The 23,677-nt window shown below is 40.2% G+C and overlaps 1 protein-coding gene across 2 annotated transcripts in view; it reads right to left on the bottom strand.

Annotated features, from left to right (window-relative positions):
• The window catches only part of NME7 (NME/NM23 family member 7), a 266,054-nt gene that overhangs the window by 52,050 nt on the left and 190,327 nt on the right, over positions 1-23,677 (bottom strand). The window contains exon 11 of one of the 2 annotated variants that reach the window (XM_047077044.1): positions 4,273-4,380. In XM_047077044.1, the coding sequence (XP_046933000.1) occupies positions 4,273-4,380 (108 nt within the window). Of the gene's footprint in view, positions 1-4,263; positions 4,381-23,677 lie in introns of those variants that run through there. The other variant, XM_047077045.1, reaches the window with a different exon arrangement.

Raw genomic sequence — 23,677 nt, 5'->3', positions numbered from 1 at the left:
GCATTTACGTGCTAGGCAAGACAGATTCTCTTCCCTATGAGTATTCAGTCTTCTGGGGAAATATATGTAAGCGAACAGACAATGTGCTGTGGTTAACAACAATATAATTGCTATCATTTGTTGAGCAATTACTCTGTGCAAGGCACCATGCTACCTGATAGGGCGGGCACTGCTATTATCTTCATTTATGGAATGAGGAAACCTAGCACGATGAAATGAGTGCGGAGTGCAGGGTGCAGGGCTGTGTCAGCTGTGGGCTATGCTGCTATGTGAGAGGGAAGCAAAACCCTATGAAAACACGGAAGGACCTTTGATACAGGCAGGGAGGATCAGGAAAGCCTTCTCAGAGGAAGGACCTTTGGACACGCACATTATTTCCGATTTCAATTGCCCCAAATACTCCTTCAATGAACATCTGTGCAGGGAAGTTTCTATTTTGTAGTCCTGCCCCCCCCACCCCCCCGGTTAGATTCTAAGAAGTAGAATTCTGGAACCCATCGGAAAAACTCCGTGGCTTGCAATACCTGTTGCCATGTAGCTGTCCTCAGCAATATGAGGGTACCTGTCTTGCTGAAGCCTCACCTTTCCGAATCCTTTGCCCTTAGTAAAAAACTAATATTTCTTTAATTCTTTAATTAAAGAATTTCTTTCAACTAGTTTTGCTATACACTTTGCCATTAATGCTTTCTTTACAGCTCAAATTTAAGATCTTTAGAGTTACTACCAATGAAGTATCCAGAACATTACCAGTGAAACAGCCTTATAAGATGTCTCATACCAGAGATACTGTCATTTATTCCTATAACCACAAAAATGGCTATGTCACAGTTCAGAGCCTCCGAATAAATCCGATTGCTATATTCATGTTAAGACTTCTACGGGCGCGTGCGTGGCTCAGTCGGTTAAGTGTCTGACTCTTGGTTTCGGCTCAGGTCATGATCTCACCGTTCATGGGTTTGATCCCCGTGTCGGGCTCTGGGCTGACAGCTCAGAGTCTGGAGCCTGCTTCAGATTCTGTGTCTCCCTCTCTCTGTCCCTCCCCAGCTTGCTCTCTCTCTCTCAAAATAAATAAACACTAAAAAAAAAAAAAAAAGATCCCTGACCTTAAAACTTACTGTGAGCTCAATAAGGACAAGAGAAATGTCTTATTTGACTCTGAAATCCCATTACAATGCCAGCAAGTAATACGTGCTGTAATCATTGGCTACAAAAATAAGTCCATAAAATAGATGGTAATAAAATATGAATTGAAACCATACCTTCTAAAATCTACACATATGACAATAAATAAACTCAGCTCAGGAAATATCATCTGAGGGAAAGATTAAGGAAAAGTAACTTTTTTCCATTTCCCTGGCTCCCCACGTAAACAGGGAGCCCATAATCCCAGGGTGCCAATGACAGTTCCAGTTTATGTCTTTTGTCCTAGCATCTTGTCTGAATGGAGCTGCCTTTCGGAAAGTTCCTGGATTAGGCAATCCATTTTATGGTCAACCTACATCTAAAGGGTGTTCTCTTAATGAGCAGGAGTATAAAGGGCTCCCCTGATCCAACAGCTTGTCTTTATGTTGCTCTGAATTTCGCTTTAGAGAGCTATGAACAGATAACAATTTTGACTTCTAAGTGTTTTATAATACTTTATCATTTAAAGCCAAGTAACAATCTGCAATGGTTAATCCCTAACTAGGAGAACATCCCTTGGTTCTGTCAGCAGTCTTTGTTCCATTTTGCTGATAAAAGTGAGACATGGAAAGAAAAAGGGACTTATCCAAGGTTACATCAAGTATGAATCACCAGGCTGCTGCAACTACAACTTCTGGTTTTTGATGAATTCTCTAAACCACACTGTTATTAACACAATGAAATCTCCCAAGCAGTTAAGTTAGAAAGATTTTAGTCATTTAGTAAATAGCTTTGTAATAAATAAGTTTCATAAATTTCATAAAATAATACATTTCATAATTTAATAATATTTCAATTTCACTGAACAGTCTGTACTCAAACCTAGTCTATGGGTCCTAAACTCTCAGAAGGTAAAAGGACTATTTATAAAGTTGGTGAAAATTTTAAATAAACATGGCATACCCTGGGTAATTATAAAATGAAGTTTGTTACATTTTTATATTTCACAAGTATGTCAAAATTTCGTACCGGGGTGCATAATTTAGATAAGAATACATTACCATGTAATCACATGTTTATCACATTAACATCTTGGATTATAGCAAAAAACCTTAATGGAGTTAACAAAGTCACTCTCGATAGCAACAAAAACAAAAACGGATGAGAATAAATCTAATATGCCACGTCAAGACCCCTATGAAAAAACACCCTATTGCTTGCATACAAGAAGAGGCATACACAGTTGGAGACTCACAATTATAGATAAGTGACTTCCACATTAATTTATAAGCATAATGTTAGTCAAGGTCCCGCTTACATCCTGGGGGAGTAGGGTAAAGTTCCTGTGGAGGAATAAACTTAAAAGAATAAAGCAAGAAAATTTTTTCAAAGTATCAAGTACAATAATAAAAACAGTACTTTGTTGGCCCAGGCCAATTGAAAAAGACAGAAAGTTCAGAAACAGGCACAGATGTGTATAAGCTTTTAATAAATGAGAAGTAACAGTGAAGGCTTGGAAGGATTTAACGATGTTGTGACAGCTGACTAGTCCGCACCCGACAACATACGTCAAGTTCCAGGTGGACTGAACATTTCAATTTAGAAAATGAAAACAAAATGTGGGGGAAGACTTTCTCTTTGTATGACTTGAGAGGCAAAAAAAAAAAAAAAAAAAAGACTGATAAATTTGACATAAAACATAAATAATACTCTCTAAAATAAATATGTTTTGAGGGTGTCAATCGTTTTCTGTCATTGATGCTATCATCACTTTGGTTTATCATGTGTCTTTTCATTTCATTTCAGTTCCTTTTGACATACAAAAGCGTTAAAACTGCAGAATGAAATTTCAATTTTTTTTTTAAAGTTTATCTGCTGTTGGCCTAGAAATGACTTTTTTTATTTTTGTTTTCAACGTTTTTTATTTATTTTTGGGACAGAGAGAGACAGAGCATGAACGGGGGAGGGGCAGAGAGAGAGGGAGACACAGAATCGGAAACAGGCTCCAGGCTCTGAGCCATCAGCCCAGAGCCTGATGCGGGGCTCGAACTCACGAACCGTGAGATCGTGACCTGGCTGAAGTCGGACGCTTAACTGACTGCGCCACCCAGGCGCCCCTTTTTTTTTTTTTTTCAACGTTTTTTATTTATTTTTGGGACAGAGACAGAGCATGAATGGGGGAGGGGCAGAGAGAGAGGGAGACACAGAATCGGAAGCAGGCTCCAGGCTCAGAGCCATCAGCCCAGTAGAAATGACTTTTTAAAAACCCAACCAGACTAATATTCACTAATATTTTCTTATAATTTTTCATTGTTTTCTATTTTATGTTAATTACACAGATGAGAGGTCAACATATGGCTCTGTCCTATAGGAGCGGTTTGATTTAAGAATGTTACTACTTAACTTCTGTGTCTCAATTTATTTCACTGAAAAAAAATGGACATAATAGTAATAACCTATTAAAGTTCCTTTGGAGATTAAAATAATTAACTTATACAAAGTGTTTAACTATCATGCTAGATAGAACCCAGCATATAGTCAGTAAACGGTAACTATTACTTTTAATATTATCGCACTGCATATTTGACTTCTTAATTTCCTTACGTGTTTTTATGACTAGAAACTTAAGGTAATGGTATTTTTACCTGACTTTAAAACACATTTCACATTATCTAATGAATCCTGTAGCTTTTCTTTCTTATTTTAATGTTTGTCTATTTTTGGCGCTGGAGAGGCAGAGAGAGAGGGGGACAGAAGAAGATCCGAAGCCAGCTCTGTGCTGACAGCACAGAGCCCGATGCGGGGCTCAAACCCAGGAACCGTGAGATCATGCCCTGAGCCAAAGTCGGACACTTAACTAACTGAGCCACCCAGGCGCCCCATAGCTTTTCGTTTTTTAAAATTATTGTTAAATATATACATTAAAATATTGCCATCTACATAATATATGCCAATCACAAAAATACGTTAATTCTTTGAGTTACACACAGCATCTTACAATTTGGTCATTTAAAGTTGCAGTCTGAAGTCATCAGATGGCCAAGTAATAGTATATAATCCAAGAATATTAAAAGGTCTCTTACACACGCCAGAACTGCTGAAATTACGAGTTTGAAATACAAATATGATGTTTACCTTTCTTTATCTTACCTCTAATAGGCCATCCTCTGGTAGATCAGTACAGTGGACAGCGTTCTGGATCTTAGTTTTACCAAAGATTGCTCTGAGCGTTCCAGGGCGTAAATGCCGGGCAATTTCCTATTAAATACATATTCACATAAAGATTAAAGTCAGTCATACAGTGTTAATAAGAAAAACACCAGCTACAGGAAACACTTGAATTATTTGTTTACGAAATACACGTATACATTGATGGCACTGATTTTTTCCTGGAAACAGCACGAATGCATGAAACTTTGAGCGATGAAAAATTTCAGTTCATTCACTAGGCTTTTTCTGTGGCCTGTTGTAAAGTCGAGAGGGCAATAATAATCACATCTTTTTTATTAACAGATTATGGGAATCACATAAAATATGAACCTAGTTCATTACTGTGAAAGACTTGTACCCTAACAACTTGATTTAAAATGAATTAGTTTGCATGGATTTCAAAAGATTTTTCAAAATGTTACGGTTGTATCAGCTTTAGTACTAGCTCATATGAGGGGGAAAATGGTTACAAATAACTCCAACTTGAGGGTAAAAGAAACAAGAGGTTAAAAAAAAATGAAAGATGTGGGAGTATTCATGACCTGCTTATTAGTCTTTTTTTTATTCTAAGTGAAGCACTTCCAAAACTTCAATTTTAATTCTGACATCTACTTACAAAAATGGCATTTAATATATATGAAAAATTTTGATAAATGAAACAAATACCTGTGTACCCACTATTTAGGTGAATTAAAACAAAGCAATAACTTTGATGTCCCCTGGGTGGGACTTTATCCTGACTCCACCTATCCCATCCATACGTCTACCTGGAGGTGCCCGTTACTCTCAATTTTATTTAAAGATTCCCTTGTTTAGTTTTCAAAACACTGTTTTTCAGATTTATCCATGTTGTTATAGTCATAATTCATTTGTTTTTATTACTATATAAATCCAGTGTATGACTGAGCATATTTTATTCCGTTTCCTGTTGAGGGACATTGAACTAATTTCTTCTCTTTCCCCCTTTCCTTCTCCACTCCCTGCTTTTGGCATACACACACACACACACACACACACACACACACACACAAATTCTGCTACAAGCATTCTTGTACATAGTAGTGTATACGTACAAGAGTTTTGTCTGCACATGCATATTCAATTATACTAGGTACTGTCAAACCATTTTCTTAAGTGGTTGTAATAATTTGCCCTCAACCATCAATGCATAATAATTCCCGTTATCCACATAAAATCCAACATTTCATACTGGCTGACTCTTTAATTTTGCCATACTGGTGGGTGTTAAATGGTGTCTCATTGTATTCTTACAGTTCACATTTCTGTAATTACTAGAGAAGTTTAGTGTCCTTTCATATACATCCACTTTTGTAAAATGCTTATTCTTGTCTTTTCTCCATTTTTCTACTAGGCTTTTCTTGTTCTTTTTGATTATGATTCTTAATATATTCTGACTTCTATTTTTTTTGTCACTTTTTACGATGCATGTATCTTTTTCCAGGATGAAGCTTGTCTTTGGGTTTTCTTTAGTATGTCTTTTGTTGATGAACAGAAATACTAAATTTTAATGAAATTAAATTTATCAATCTTTTCATTTATGATTTGTGCTGTTTCTGAAGGAATTATTCCCTGCTCCAGGAACATAAGGATACTCTTCTCTATTGTCCTCAAAATCTTTAGATTTTGCCTTCCAAATAAAATTCTTGATCCACCTAGAGTTGACTTTGGCTATAATCTGAGGGGGACATCCATTTCCATTTTTCCCTTATGGGCATTTAATTACCCCGGCACCATATATTGAATAGTTTTCCTCTTTCCTTACCAATCTCCAGTGATGGCTCTGTTATATATGATTTCCGTGTAGGTATGAGTCTATTTATTAGTTTGCTGTTTGGTTCCATTGGACGTTTTGTCTATTCATGTATCTACATTATACTGTCTTAATTATTATAGCTTTATAGTAAATCTTCAACTGGTAGGGAAAATCCTCCGTAGTTTGGTTTTGAATGCATTAAGTTTGGACTGCCTATTAGATATCCAAATAAAGTTTTCAAATACATGGTTGGGTATGAGTGTACTTTTCAGAGGAGTCTTTTAAACTGCAAATGACAATTTGGGGGTCCACGGCATTGTTAAGACATTTAAAGGTATCAGTTGGGTAAGATTGTGAAGGCAGTGAGATGACACATCGGGGCACCATATCATTGGAAAACCAAGGAGACAAGGAGAGATGAGCAAAGGAGATGGAGAAGAAACAACCAGCAGGTAAGGCGAGTTACAGACGGGTCCTCTCCTAGAAGGCAGTGAAGAAAAATGTCAAGGACAGAGAGTCCTCAACAGTGCCCAATGTTGCTGAGAAGTCAAGCAGAGTAAAGACTCAGGACTGAACACTAGATCTATCAATATGGAGTCATGGATATCCTTGACAGGAGTGGTTCCAGAGGCCTGCAGATGAGCAAAACACTGATTAATGTGGTTTCCAGAGAAAAGGGGAGTAGAGCTGGGAAAAGTGAATATAGGCAAGTATTCTGAGGAATTTTGCTAAAAGGGGAGAAGAGAAATGGAGCAGTAAATGGAAAAAAGTGGTATGAAGAGAGGTTTTTCTGGGGGAGAGGGTGAATTTTAAATTGGGAGAAATAACAGCACGTTTAAATGAGATACCACCTCACACCTGTCAGAATGGCTAACATCAACAACTCAGGCAACAACAGATGTTGGCGAGGATGCAGAGAAAGAGGATCTCTTTTGAACTGCTGGTGGGAATGCAAGCTGGTACAGCCACTCTGGAAAACTGTATGGAGGTTCCTCAAAAATTAAAAATAGAACTACCCTATGACCCAGCAATTGCACTACTAGGCATTTATCCAAGGGATACAGGTGTGCTGTTTCAAAGGGGCACATGCACCCCAATGTTTATAGCAGCACTATCAACAATAGCCAAAGTATGGAAAGAGCCCAAATGTCCATCGATGGATGAATGGATAAAGAAGATGTGGTGTGTGTGTGTGTGTGTGTGCGTGTGTGTGTGTATGCGCGCGCACACACACACACGCACACACACACACACACACACACACACACTGGGGTACTACTCGGCAATCAAAAAGAATGAAATCTTGCCATTTGCAACTATGTGGATGGAACTAGAGGGTATTATGCAAAGTGAAATTAGTCAGAGAAAGACAAATATCATAGGACTTCACTCATATGAGGAACTTAAGATACAAAGCAGATGAACATGAGGGAAGGGAAGCAAAAATAATGCAAAAACGGGGAGGGGGGACAAAACATAAAGTCTCTTAAGTATAGAGAACAGAGGGTTACTGGAGGGGTTGTGGGAGGGGGGATGGGCTAAATGGGTCAAGGGCACTAAGGAGTCTACTTCTGAAATTATTGTTGTACTACATGCTAACTAACTTGGATGTAAATGAAAAAATTAATTAATTAAAAAATAACAAATAGCACATTTACACGCTGATACGAACAACCCAACAAACGGAAGCAGGGGGAGACGAAGCAGGAAGGAGAAGCAGGAAATGCTGGAGTAACGGAATCGAGCGCAGGAGCAGGGGAGCTGGCCTTATCCAGGCCAAGCAGCATCCAGCCTGAGCAACAAGACCAAATACAGAGCCTGATGCAGGTAAGTGGTTCTGTGCAGCGGTGGGAACCTACTGAAGTTATTTTTAATTTTTATTGAGACATAATTTACACAGATAACACGTGTCGGTTTAAGTTTCTTTATTTGAGAGAGCGTGCATGCATGTACACGTAGGTGATAGTGAGTGGGGGAGGGGCGGGTACGTGATAGTGAGTGGGGGAGGGGCAGAGAGAGGGGGAGAGAGAATCTCAAGCAGGCTCTGTGCAGTGCCCCACATGGGGCTCCGTGCCATGAACCGTAAGATCATGACCTGAGCCGAAATCAAGAGTCAGTTGCCTAACTGACTGAGGCACCCAGGCACCCCAACACGTATTGGTTTTAAGCGTAACTGCCCCATGAATTTTGTCGAATGGATAAACTCGGTAATCACCCCCCTAAACAAACTATGGAACATTTCTAAAGTTCCCTCCAGAAGTTTTCTTTTGACTGATTCTATTGTGCGGTGGAAAGGGCAGCAAGACTGTCATCAGCTGAGGGGAAGGCCGGGGAGGAGGTTTGGGGATGTCAGGAGAGAAAAGAAGGTTTGGAATACATTTTAAGAGCAAGAAAGTGAATGAACCGGGAAAGTATGATGTGACTGCCGAGCAGCACTGAGGAACCCCGTCAGGCCCTTTGTTAGTGAGGTTAGGTGAGCAGTCATGAACGCAGAGGGAGATCTTTCAGGATAGCTGTGTTCTTCTCCAGCCACACTCAGCATCTGGTCGAAAGCTGAATTTAACGAAGGGCGGGGCTTTGCCAAAAGAAAACAGCAAAACAAGAGAGGAGTGAGGGGGGTTGAAGGTATATTCAAGGTAGTGATGATAATAATATTGGACAACACACATTACACTGAGTAAGAAAGTGAGGGCCTGGGGTTGGAGGGGTGAGAGACAACGAGAAGGTAGATCCATGGATTGGAGCTCCTGGTGGGAGGATTATTAAAATCAGCGTGAGAAGAAGTGAGCTGGAAAGTTAAGAGATGAGATACTCGAAATTACTGGAAGTGAGCGGAGAGGGTGTGTTCGTTCACAACCCTCTTGGGATTTGCCGGGTGTAATCTGAAACTGGCCCCGGTACTGAGAGGGCAGGGAGAAACTGAAGAAAGAGGTCAGTAGCGGCAGTTTTAATAAGCAAGAGGAACTTGGGTGGCGGCAAGATGAAGGGATCCCTGTACCTGCCAGCCACATCTTAACCTTAATTGGGTTGAGTCACATATACTGTGCGGGTGTCCTCAACTCCGTATCATTAGCTTAAGGCTGCATCCTTGGAGCAGCCACTGGTGGGGAGCAAGGCAAGCAGAACCCACATTCCAAGGACAGGGAATGGGGGTGGGGGGCCTCTGATCGACTGGGTCGACTGACGGTCATGTCTTTCCAATGACCTTCTCCAATGGGGTCACAGTGATTTATAGTGACCAGTTTTAAGGTGTCACCATGGCTAAGGTCACAAGGAAGGCAAGAATACTAAAGAAAGGAGGGTCACAGACTGAAAGACCAAAGCACTCAACGGACCACCTCTATGGAGATGGAAGTCACCAAGGGCGATGGCGGCTGTAGCTTAGGATGCAAACATGCTGGGCAGTATTCACATCTGAGTCCATCTCACTTGAGCACATTTTAAAGGTTTGAGTTTATTTAATTACTTAAGTCTTCCTTCCAAGGTTGTATCAAATGTCAGTTACCAATGTACTGCATTTAAGAAAAACATTTTGATAAACTAGAAAATAAGGATAGCTTTATGTTTCATTTCAAATTCATTACATTCATTCTGTCCCCCGTAATTTTCCTGGCACGTCAGCACCCGACATTGGACATCTACTCTGCTCATGCGGTGGTAAGCTGCCATTCTGTGAAACAAGATGTACTTTGTGAAACTGTGAAGGTCACTACTTATTTTCCTTTTTTTATAATTTTGTTTAGGAAGAAACACTTGGAAAGGACTCCAATTGAGTAAACTGTTTCGTAAGAACTTGTTCTGTACCTACTTTAGTTGGTACACACCATTTTCATTAAAATATTACTTTCATATAAGTGACTGCTGTATGCACAGCACCTGAATTCTGAAGAGGTGTGTGGGGGGGGAGGCGCATGTGTGTTGGTGGTTGGGGGGACGGTTGTTAATGACATTGTACTGTGGTGAGAGAATGTGGTCTTTTTGGTTTTCCTTTGAAGGAATTCGTTGGGATTTTCTTTGCACCCTGATACGTAGTCAATTTTCGTCAATGTCCCAAGGGTGGCTGAAGAGAATACTGCACAGGTTGCATTCTGTGGCAAAACCAACTCTGAGGAAACCAACTCCGAGGTGTGCATGCAGGAAGTCTGTTGGGAGGTGGCCTCAGCATCCACACTTGTGGGCAAGTGAGGAACACGGGAGTGGGAAGAGGGAGAAGTTGAACTTCAATGAGTAACACCGGCAGCCTTAGATAACCCCACAGTGAGCCCCGGAGCTGCGATGACCCTTCAGAGTCAACCTGAATCGTAGCAAACAGGTGAGGCCTTGATCTCTCCAAACTGACACGCCACTGGATACAGGCCACTCCAGGGAAGGGGCTATGACCTTGGGCAAGGTGACTTTCTTCAGCAGAGGGCAATATGGGAAATAATTATGGAATTACTGTCAGCAGCCAACACACAGCTGGGGAATGGGCACTTCAGTCCGGAAGCTGCGGGGTGGGGGGCGGATATGAGCAGCCCTCTGTAGTATCTACTACTTACATGCGTACAAACACACACACACACACACACACACACACACACACACACGACGCATGGTGTAGACACGGCATCTATGACAAATACAGTGCTGCACACAATTGCAATCTGATTACCATCCTTTTTAGGTAATGAGTTTCTTCTCCTTTCTGGAAGGTTTTGCATTCTCTTTATCTAGGCAATGGTCGTTTACCCGTCATTCTGCTCCATGGTCCACAGTCCAATTCAGTACATCAGCTTCTATTTCTTCTACTGTTTTCTCTCCTCCATTTCATCTCTTCTTTCCTTTGGCTATTTCTATGCAATAAATGTTGAGACTTCTGGTTCAATCCTCCCTCTCTCTCTTCTTGTATACCTTCCATCTGTCTTTTTGTACTATATTCTGGGGGAATTCCTCTGTTTGATCTGTCACCTGACTAATTTGTTTTTAAACTGGGTCCATGGTGTCACCCTACTGACTTGCTATTTTTTTCAATTTCAAAAATTGTGTTTAAGGCTTTCACTATCTATGATTATTTTTTTATAGATCCAATATTCCTTAGGTCCTTCTGAGGATACTGCCTCCTCTTATGTAAAGAGTCCTTGTTAGGCCTGTTACTTTGGTTTCCTTAGGCACTGGCTCTGTGGGTTGCATCTGGTGTCTTCCTTACGGCACCGGTTAACCTCGAATGACTTGCAATCCCGGGCTCTCCGTCTTCCTGTTTGGAAATTTCTGTTTACCTGTCATGGACGCCAGAGGCATGCCGACAGGCTGCTGTCCCTACAGAAGCGGGGCTTCCCATTTGTCCTCGGTGTGATACTAGCTGCCCATCCACTACTCTGCCTCTAGCTAAAGCTCCAGATTCACTGCCCTGGGCTGCGGCCAAAAGCATCACCTGCCTTCTGCCCAGGTGAGCGGCTCGCCACGCAGCCTCCCCGCCCATCACCCTGCCCGTGGCCTCCCGCCCCTCCTGACACGGAGGCCACGGTGTCTGACGGGCAGCACAGCCAGAGCCCCTGTCTTCTCTGGGCAGTCCTCTCCTGCATGCTGTGGAGTGCGGCTGTCCTTCCCCGTCCAAACCTGTCTGCTTTTTACCTTTCAAGGTGAATGGTCTGCTAATGATAGGCATTCTTTCTTGTTGCCAGCACTGCTGGAGAGTTACTCTTCAGAATAAAAGATAAGACAAAACGACGCGAAATACAATCTATCTCCAACCATTCCTGAGGCCGGGAAGAGCAGGGGATTAGCTGCCACGTTAATGCCCACTCATCCTGCAGACAGTCGCTATTTCCCCAAGCCCATTAAGCCACCTTCAATTCGCTGTTCATGCTGCTCTCATTTTGTATCTAAAATGCAAATATTATCATGCTACTCACCTGTAATGGCCTAATGCCCAAGCCCCTTTAGTGCGGCATTCAAGGTCCTCGACATTCTGCCTAAACCTACCTTTGAGGCCTCGCTCACACCTTCCCTGAAAGCTTCGGTCCCACCAGCACCTTTTCCTCTACAAAACTAACTTGAATTCCTCCCAGAGTGATCTTCCCTTTCCCACCATTTCAAGAGGAACTTAATGGTCCTAGTACGAGCCCTCTGACTTGCATTTTATGTTTTTTTGTGTGTGCCTATTTTTAGTAAGTTCCCATTAGACTCTCAACATTTAACACGATATAACACTTCCTCCATATTCCGTGTCTTATTTATAAACACCCAGTAAATGCTTGCTAAATACCTGTTGACTGACATAAAATGACAACATCTCTATCCAGGGAGCCGGGATGGAGAAGTAACAGAGGGCAACAGCTGTGGGGGATGACTCTGGATTTGAATTTTGCCTTTGTCACTCACTAGTTGTGTGACCCTGCCGTGTTACTCAACCTCTCTGCGCCTGCTTCAAAGTTCTCATTTGTAAAACAGGGAAAGAAATGGGACTTAACTACAGGGTTGCGGTGAGAACGGAAGGAAGAACTACCCGTGTTTCGAAAAGCGTCTGTCACAGTCAATAGATAATGGCCATTGGTTTTATTAGTAGGACTTCAGAATTGAAAGGAAATGGGAGGAGACACTTCCTAAAGAGACAGAAACGAGGGATACTTGGATATGCGTCAAAGCCAGTCCAACCAAATATTCAAGCACCTTTTAATAAATATATAACATCTCTCAAGATTTTTAATGATAATTTTGGAAGAAAGGTAAAAGTTTAAATAATCAAGTAATAAGAACTTAGATTAGACAATAATCTTAGATCTTAAGATCTAAGAACTTAGATTAGACAATAATCTATAAATAAACCACAGAAAGTCTTTTTACTGGTACAATATATTGTGCCAGTAAATGATAATGACGAAGCATAAAGCTGTAGAACACGTATTTTCTTCATAGTTTGCTTTCACTTTTCACTAAAATTGAGGCTTTCATTTGATCTGTTTTTGAAAAAGTATTGACACCTTGATTTTAGTTTTGATTACTATAAAATTTCATATATGTCTGTAGAAGTAAAAAATACTGAAATACTGAAAGTGAAAGCCCAGAAGAATCCTCCACAGATCCTTATCCCCCTCTACTTCCTGGCAGATTTTCCCTACTCGTTCCTAACAGATTCATGCTGTCCCATTCCTCGTACACTACGGTGAAAACCAGCCCACCAAGCCCCCGTCTGAAGAAGCGGAAATGAATATCAGATACATAAAAGCAACAAGAGGTACCAACACGCAATTTACATATCCTAAATAACTGTTTAAAGTTACTGCAGTTTTAGTAAGTGATGGGTTATGCTGAGCAAATGAGACTCTTGAAAGCCCCATATTTACTCGCATTTAGAAGGTCGGCAGTCTTTCAAACTCTACCAAACTCCTGGCAGATCTGTCTGCCACCACAACCTGGCCTGCTGAGCTCCATCAAGTCAAATGCTTGGTTATTACAAGGCTCCCCATAAGGACTAAAAATTCCGCTCTGGTAATCCTGCGGGGGAGGGGGCGGGGGCAGAGGGGCAGTGCCAGAAGAATTCTGGCTTAAGGAATGACCTCTAAATCTAAGACATGGAAACAATGCACTAAGTGGAATGGTGACTAGCTAAATACTGAAAACAAATGAGAGAAGATTTATGTAATTATTCTTTTATTGTGTGCATTGTAAATATTATTGTTTATTGAATTATAAGTCAGACTCATAAAATAAGTCTGGACAAAGAAAAACTGCTCCCACAGAAAGCAACACTGTTTCTGTTCTCTACAATATGACAGAGATATGCAAGAGTGAAAATGACCTTCCACTTAAGAGGTGAACTGGGAAGAGATTTGTGCAATTTACTGATTATAGAGCCTTTGAGAACGACAACTTAATGATCAGCTATGGAATATATTCATATAATGAGTGGCACATGGTGGAAAAGCACACCTGGTCATTGGTCTAATTTTGAAAAAATTCTAAGTAAAAGAAAAAAGTCTTCTATAAACTATAGGGTAACCATGTTAGCAATGATATAGACAAATGGATGCACATTAAAAGAGGAAGGAGCATAGGTCTTGGCAAACCTCAAATAGCTGAGAAGCAAAACAGAAAATTATACATTGCCCTCATTTCATAGACAATAGGGTAATAGAACTTTCAAAGACCAATGAAGCAGCCACCATATTGAAAGCAGAAAATATTCGTGCTTTTAGCCAACAAGTCCTATCATGTTAAAAAGTGCATGCTTAGTTCTCTCCTTGACTCCTCTGGTACTTCAAAAACACCCCACCAAATCTGACCCTCAAATGCTTTTCCATTTGCATGAAACTTGTTATTAACTTTACAGTTTTATATTCCTGGGACATGAGCAATACGAGACTAATTCACAACTAAAACATGATAATGGAACATTGGAGGACTTAGAAGTAGGAGAAGGAACCAGAGAGGAGATCCAAAGGCTACTTTTTGCAAATCTAGGATCCTTCTAGAACCTATGCACAGGACTCAAAAAGAGTAACTGCAAAATTAAATTTAACTACTTATGTATTAGTCTCACTGAGTGAGCCGTCAGAGAATTCACAGTAAATACACTCATCTCATTAGCTTTGGAGACCACGTGATTTGCTTAAATATGAGGAATCATTAAAACATGTGGCTTGGGAACCCATGAAAGGCTTTACATCTCACTTTTCATTAGGCAGAAATTAGATGTAATCGAAATTTATAGGACCTGAAGAGGGTGATAATTAAACGGACTTCAGATAAAACATTTAGACAATTCAGTCTTGTCTTTTGCACTAGGCTTCAACAGACCACATGCCATACTCATCACAGCCTCTTACTGAGCTGTTTGCTACCTTACCAACAATAGGCACTGGCTGATACACGTGCTATTTCTAAATAAAAAATGATGATCCCTTTGTTCTCTTTTCAAATAGTTGGGCAAATCTCTTAGTCACTTTTAGGTAAATTACTTCATATTTTAGCAAAATCCACATGGACACATTTACATCACGTCTGTGAACATATACACGTTAGTAGAGAGGAAAACGACATAACTTTCTGGTAAATATTTTCCTATATTCTGGCTTTCCTAAATGCTGCATTTAAGAGACGTAACCTTTGAAGTGGAGTCACATTACTACTGAGAAACTTGAAAGGCATCCTCAATCTCTCCCCCAAAAAGAAGCGCTCCCCACAGTCTACCCCATCCTGATAAAATAGAGAATTGTGACACAATCTTCTTTGACTCTCCTAAAAAAACTTAGAGCTCAATACCTGGAAACTCCCCTAAAGGGACAAAACAATGAAATAGCTGGGACCCATTCTTGACACCTGTATCACCCAATTTATTACAAAGTCCTGTCAATAAAATGCTGAAATATAGTCCACATCAGTCTATTTCTTTGTTCCTCCACTCTGCCACCATATTCTCTTGCCTAGACTATCGATTTCTTAGATTTCACTCTTCCTGGTTTATGCAGTCTCCTAGATCCTACATATATGCTACACAAAGCAATCACAGTGAGGCTATACAATGCAAATTGAATTATACCATTTCCCTACCTGAGATGCTTCTCTTAAGAGAAAACCTAAAATTCTAACACGCTTTAGAAAAGCCTACATGATCGGATTCCTGCTTACTTCTCCACCTGCACTTGAAGTAATCTAGTCACTTCCACCTCTTCCAGTTTTCAAAGCCACCAGGCCCTTTCCTAGCTCAGGCGTGAAAACACAAACTTTCTCTTTGAATATTCTGGCTCCGAAGTTTTTCTCCCTCTTCACAAGAAGTTCATGGACCTTACAAATGGTTCAGAATAAGCAACATAAATAAGATCGGGCAGATTCTATAGCCTGGCTCTCTCAACCCTTCACTCTATCCTCCTTCTAGATGGAGGCTAGAAATATAAAAAACTACATTCTCTAGGCGCCCTCTTGGCTAGAGTCCTTCATGTAAATTATGTCCTACCAATGAGATCTGGAAGGCAGAACTGAACACAGGCCATCTACCTGCTGGTGTTGCCACTGCAAGTTCGGGTGGGACACACAAGGGTCTGGAGGCAGTTGTGGTGGCCAGACTGAGTGCCTAAGTCACCAGATTCCGTGACAGTCAGTGCAGGTGGCAGCAGTGGAGGTAGCAGCAGCAACTTCTGGCTTAGATGCAGGTACGGTGACCTTGAAATCAATAGTTCCAGTGGTCTAACAAACTCATCTTAGTATAGGTGTGTTTCAAATTATAAAACAGGAAAGTTTATAAAATTTCACATATTATATATGTCATATATTAGACTAGCAACATAAATTTCAGCAGTTAGTGGAAATATCTTGGTGTTTTAAAGGCCGAGGTTCAGCGCCCTGGACTCAGCTGAATGATAACGCCCCTCAAATGTCTAAAAGTGTCTGGCCAAGTTGGAGGCACCCAACAGTAGATACAGTCATCACCTTCATAATATTATAAATAAACTCCTAAAATTACAGCTAACAATGAATCACTTACATTGTACTTTCATTTTTAAAAAGACATAACATTTCATATGCACCTCACAATCCCCTGTTGCGTTGATAATGCAGACCATTTTCACCTTTTATAGGTGTGGATAACCTGGTTCTACGGATAGTCTTAGACTTCCTGTCCAGCACCGAAGAAAGACTGTATACAAAGATCAACCACTTTGGGCAGACTCTTAATTTCCTAAGCTGCCCAAGGCCTGCTTACGATTCCCTTCAAAGTTGCCATGGGCCTACCCCTACAATTCACTCTCTCACCTTGTTTAGACCACAGTGGTCTCCCAACAGGCCAGTTGCCTCCACCATCAAAAACTGACTCTAGTGATTTGTTTCCACATCTGTTTCACTCTTGCATCTATAAATGCCTTAAGGACAAGGACTACGATGGTTGTATATCCAACACACAGAGAACGCTCATGAAAGATTCACTGAGTTAACAGTAGTAATGATTTAGTGCAGGAGTGAATAAATGAAGGAAATGACTACATGTTCAAATATATACACTTTATTAATCTGGTTAATTAGCCAGTAGAGAAACTAGACCTCTTGGTTACTAATAATCCAGTGGGCTTTTGGGTATATTACACGCTTTAGATACGCCTGTTGTAAGGAACCCTGCAGCAAATCCTTTTGAAATGAAAGTCACCACTCCTTAATTTATCTGTTTTGCGAACTGATGGGTTTGTAGATCAGATTTGCTCAAACTAGGCCACACCTGTCTCAGAATGGAATCAAGAACTCTCAGCACTAATCCCACAGCTCTGTGAGTGACTTCTTCCGTGACCGTGATTGAGGATGACACTGCTGTTTCATCACAGATACAGGACACCACAAGGTGAATATGAGATCGGAGCCATCCGCCAGAGTGGCATTAGGCGTAGAAGCATGCTCACAAGTGAATTTCCAGTCGGTATATTAAGACACACCTAAATTTCCGGAAGGGCTACTTTATCTTCTGGTGAATATCCACAATGTACCAAAGGACCAACTCACCCTAAACATTAGAGCTCACATTATAGTTAATCATCTTTCAGCTTATTTGAACTTCTCTATTACTGCTATTGCTCTAGAATGGAATAAATCATGTTCTTACATAGGATCTTGACGCAAGAGCCTCGTTTAGAAAGCAAATAATAAACTGTTCACCATAGTTACAATGTCATCATTATTTTCCGGATTGCTTTTTTTCCACAAGTACTCATTTGTGCACAAAATACATTGAATTTTTCTATGAATGAGAATACCTGATAAATCAGAATGCCCCTTTACTTAGATAATTCAGATTAGTGTTGTTGCTCTCAGAAGTATCTTGTATTCTTTCCCCAAGTCTTTATTGTAAAAAGGTAATTTTAGATTTTTTCTCATCTTTAGTCTTTAACAGTAACAGCTTTTTTTTTTTATACAAATTTGTTTTTAATGTTTCTTTATTTTTGAGGGGGTGGGGAGAGAGACAGACAGAGAGACAGAGTGCAAGTGGGGGAAGGAAGAAAGAGAGGGAGACACAGAATCCGAAGTAGGGTCCAGCCTCTGAGCTGTCAACACAGAGCCCGACGCAGGGCTCGAACCCACAAACTGTGAGATCATGACCTGAGCTGAAGTCGGACGCTTAACCGACTGAGTCACCCAAGTGTCCCAAATGGTTAACAGCTTTTTTGAAAAGAAAAACTTTTCTTTGGGATTTATATTCTAAGAGGTAACTTTAATCCCCTGAAATTCACTTTCTCCGTAGCAGATTCGTAAACTATCCTCTTAGAATACAAAATTTACATAGAAAAAAATAATTCCATTTCCTCATTCTCTTCCAGACTATCTGATCTCTCCTTTTCTCTGCCAAAGCAATGCTCGGAATGCCTTATAGAAATCTGACTTTCTCTTCTATTGCTGGAATAAAACAATTCTTTTTCTTTCTTTCTTTCTTTTTTTTAAATTTATTTTGAAGAGAGACAGAGAGGAAGAAAGAGAAAGAGAAAGGGAAAGGGAAACAGAAAGAGAATGAGAAAGACAAAGAGGAAGAAAGAGAGAGAGAGAGCCAAAAGAGCAGGGTAGCAGAGGAGGGGCAGAGAGAGGGGGAGAAAGAATCCCAATCAGGCTCCACCCTCAGCACAGGCCACCACGTGGGGGTCAATCTCACAAACCACGAGATCATTACCAGAGTTGAAATCAAGAGTCAGAGGCTCGGGCACCTGGATGGCTCAGCTGGTTGAGTGGCTGACTTCTTTGACTCAGGTCATGACCTCATGGTTCGTGGGTTCCAGCCCCATGTCAGGCTCTGTGCTGACAGCTCAGAGCCTGGAGCCTGCTTGGGATTCTGTGTCTCCATCTCTCTCTCTGCCCCTCACCCACTTGTGCTCTCGCTCTCTCTCTCTCAAATATAAATAAACATTAAAAAAAAAAAAGAGTCAGATGGTCAAGCAGCTTTTTTTTCTCTTAACAAATAACTTTGAACTTTAGTCCGCATAGTTGAGTATTTTAGAAAACCAAAGAAAAAGTAATTTCAAAACTGTCATTCAACAGTTAATTAGAATGAATGCTGGCACGTCCAATTCTGGTCTTCTAGCACCTCCAGCACATGTTCCCAAGTAATTATCTTCCACTACACCCTGCACGCTCAGGTGCCAGTTCAAAATCTCTCCTTCACAGGGGCGCCTGGGTGGCTCAGTCGGTTGAGAGTCCGACTTCGGCTCAGGTCATGATCTTGTGGTTCATGGGTTCGAGCCCCGCATCGGGCTCTGTGCTGACAGCTCAGAGCCTGGAGCCTGCTTTGAATTCTGTGTGTGTCTCTCTCTCTGCACCTCCCCTGTTCATGCTTTCTCTCTCTCTCTCTAAAATAAATAAAAATTAATAAAATTTTTAAACGTATTAAAAAAAAATCTTCCTTCATTCCTGGTGGTATCACTACCTTCCCAAGTGTTCAGGCTAGCGAATTTCAAACTATTTCTAACAATTTCATTCATTCCACACAACCAGTTAGTCATTACCTAATTTGCTAATCTCATTTGTTAATTTCCCCCTCCATTTATTCAATACCTATAATATGTGAGGTACTGGGGCCAGAGGTAAGGAAATAAAGTTTAACTGAACATTTCTATTCTAAGAAGTCACAGTCTTACAAGACGTCAAGTAAATAAACAGCTAGCGACGTTCTAGGAATTGTTTAACAAAGAGCTGTCCAAAACCAAAACATAAACCATAAACTGATTTGTATTGTTTGCTCATTTCCGTGGTGTAAATACTCCTGCCATGACAGAACGTGAAGATGGCAAGTGGTGCTAACAAGGGGATCTTGTGAGCTGGTGCGAGCTGACCCAGCATGCCACTGTGAAAACCCTCACGAGGTGACCAAAGCTCTACTGGAGACACAACGCAAAGTGCTCTGGGAGCACAAGGATCTTCACAGGATCTTTTAGGTTCTGTGAACTTCCTTCCATCCTTCACAACTACTGCCTTAAACTAGTTTAGCAAGGGGCAAGGGAGGCCAGCAAGGTAGTTTTTTCCGACTCAATCACCTCAATGGCTCCCCACTAAGTTCAAGTGTATAGGGTATGGTAATTCAAGGTGCTTCTCAATTTTGCCCTGAGGTATTCTTTTAGCCTATCACTTCATACAATTTATGCTTTAGAAACTATTCAGACGTGAAAAAGGCTACTGAAAGAGAAACACAAAATTTGTCTGTGGACCCAGGATATAACAGAAGACGTACCTACTTGCCTTAACAGTGAACCTTTCTTTACAACTTGCATTGAGTCCTGTCTATACTCTGTGATAATCAACATGCCCATCAAACACAGTAGAGTGGAGAAGCTTATCAATACATTTATTCGCTCTTCCCGGATTTGGAATGTGTTTTTATTTCACCATAACTTGTTCATGCTATTCCTTCTAGCATGTTTTCCCTCTTATTTCTCTGGTCAGTGAAACTCGAAGCCTCCAGAAGAAGAGTCTTTCCATGAAGCATTCCCCAATTCCCAGCTAGAATTAATAACTCTCTGTGCTACAAAGGGTACTTAGCAATGGACCTTGTGTCATAAACTGAAATTATGTTGGCTATCTCTCTGTGAGGGTATTGATCAGTACTATTTGCAGATGACATGATATTATACATACAAAATCCTAAAGACTCAACAAAAAAACTACTAGAAGTAATATATGAATTCAGTAAAGTTGCAGGATACAAAGTTAATACCCAGAAATTGGTAGCCTTTCTATACACTAATAACGAAGTAGCAGAAAGAGAAATTAGGGAAATAATTCCATTTACAATTGTACCAGAAAGAATAAAATACCTAGGAATAAATTTAACCAAGGAAGTGAAAGACCTATACTCTGAAAACTATACAACATCAGTGAAAGAAATTCAAGATGACGCAAACAAATGAAAGACATTCCATACTCGTGGATCAGAATTAACTTTATTAATTAATTTAATATTGTTAAAATGTCCATACTACCCAAAGCAATCTATATATTCAGTGCAATCCCCATCAAAATACCTATAGCGCTTTTCACAGAACCAGAACAAATACTACAATCTGTATGGAACCACAAAAGATTCCAAATAGCCAAAGCAATTTGATGAAGACGAAGAAAGATGGAGGTGTCAGAATCCCAGATTTCAAGATGCTCTAGAAAACAGCACTAATCAAAACAGTATGGTACTGGCACAAAAACAGCCACAGAGCAATGGAACAGAATAGAGAGCCAAGAAATAAATGTATGCTTACACAGTCAATTCATCTATGACAAAAGGAGGCAAGAACATACAATGCAAAAAAGACAGTCTCTTCAATAAATGGTATTTAGAAAACTGAACGGCTACATGTAAAAGAATGGAACTAATACCATATTCAAAAATAAACTCAAAATGTAGTAAAGACCTACACGTGATACCTGAAACCATAAAAAATCACAGAAGAGAACACAGGCAGTAATTTCTCTGATATTGTCACAGCAACAGTTTTCTAGATATGTCTCCTAAGACAAGAGAAACAAAAACAAACTATTGACCCTACATCAAATAGAAAGCTTTTACACAGTGAAGGACACCAACAAAATGAAAAGGCTACCTACTGAATGGGAGAAGATGACACATCTGATAAGGGGTTAATTCCCCAAATACATAAAATCATATGACTTCACTCATATGAGAACTTTAAGAGACAAAACAGACAAGGGAAGGGAAAAAAAGAAAGAATATAAAAACAGGGAGGGGGACAAAACAGAAGAGACTCATAAATATGGAGAACAAACTGAGGGTTACGGGAAGGGTTGTGGGAGGGGGGATGGGACCCATGGGTAAGGGGCACTAAGGAATCTACTCCTGAAATCATTGTTGCAGTATATGCCAACTAATTTGGATGTAAATTTTAAAAAATAAAAAAATAAAACTAAAAAAAATTAAAAATAAATTAAAAAAATAAGAATGTATACAATTCGACAAAGAAGCCCTCATACGTTGTTGGTGGGAATGCAAATTGGTGCAGCCGCTGTGGAAAACAGTATGGAGACTCCTCAAAAAATTAAAAACAGAAATGCCATATAATCCAATAATTCCACTACTGGACATTTATCCAAAGAAACAAAAACACTAATTTGAAAATATATATGCACCCCTATGTTTATTGCAGCATTATATACAATAGCCAAGATAGGAAAACAACTTAAGCTATCCATCCATTGATAGATGAACGGTTAGGGAAGACGTAGGATATATACACACATACACACACAATGATATTTTGCAGCCAGAAAAACGAATGAAATCTTGCCATTTTGGGACAGCATGGATCGACCTAGAGAGTATAATGCTAAGTGAAATAAGTCAGAGAAAGACAAATACCATATGCTTTCATTCACATGTGGAATTCAAGAAACAAATCAAATTAATAAAGAGAGAGAGAGAGAGAGAGAGAGAGAGAGAAACAAAAAGCCAGACTCTTAAATATAGAGAACGAGTGGTGACCAGAGCGGAAGTGGGTAGGGGGATGGGATAAATAGATAATGAGATTAAGAGTACATTTATCTTGATGGGCACTGAGAAATGTATGGAATTGTTGAATCCTTATACCATACACCTGAAACTAATATAACACTGTATGTTAGTTGGGCTTGAATTTTAAAAAAAAAGGAAAAAAGTACTGATCAGGGCAGTCTTGTTCCCTGCTAAATCCTGAATGCCAAGAACAGTCTAGAACACACTAGGTGTTTGGTTAGTATTTACTGAGCACACAAAAACTCAATTATAAATGTCTCCTCTGAGAGAGAACACAACCGTTGGAAATGGGGACTGTGTCTTTTTCATCTTAATACCCCTCAGAGCTTTCGGTACGTTTCACACAGGGAGGAACTTAATATATGAGGTTTGAGTTAGTTTGAATCTTCTCTAGAAATTTTAGTTTTTTAGTATCCAAAAACTACATACCATGATTTATGAAATAAGTATATTTTGAAATGTAGGTACAACATAGAAATATACCAAACAAATTGAATTTATTTTCTTTTAATTTTTTTTAACATGTATTTATTTTTGAGAGACAGAGAGAGAGACAGAACATGAGCAGAGGAGGGGCAGAGAGAGAGGGAGACACAGAATCCGAAGCAGGCTGCAGGCTCCGAGCTGTCAGCACAGAGCCTGACGTGGGGCTCGAACCCACAAACCATGAGTTCATGACCTGAGCCGAAGTCGGATGCTTAACCGACTGAGCCACCCAGGCGCCCCCACAAATTGAATTTCTAAAGGGGTGAAGAAGCAGCCTAGGCAATACAGACAGGGTCCCGACCAAAATTTACACTGGAGAATCTCAAATATTTCTACTGCACAGGGAAGAGTTGTGACCACTTCTCTAGCAGGTGATGAAGTGGAACCTGGGACTTGTACAAATAACAAAATGGCAACACAAACAGAATGCCAGGCTCTCAGTACCATTTTGCAGCTCTTTGGAGAGGATTCATGGGAACCCACAGGCTGAGGACCTGACTACTTTATCGCTCTGTGGGTGTGGATATGTGCAATACAGTTCTTACTCATTTTGGAGGTTTTGTTGATTCCCCATGTAACAAGTTAATTCATACTAATACCTGGAGGTACATTTTGTAGTCAGGTCA

This window comes from Lynx rufus, unplaced genomic scaffold (genome assembly GCF_022079265.1).
Source record: "Lynx rufus isolate CCGP_SWC_20201006 ecotype Redwood Valley unplaced genomic scaffold, mLynRuf1.p SCAF_15, whole genome shotgun sequence".
NCBI classification, from domain to species: Eukaryota; Metazoa; Chordata; class Mammalia; order Carnivora; family Felidae; genus Lynx; species Lynx rufus.
This window is presented reverse-complemented; position numbering and strand designations above follow the sequence as displayed.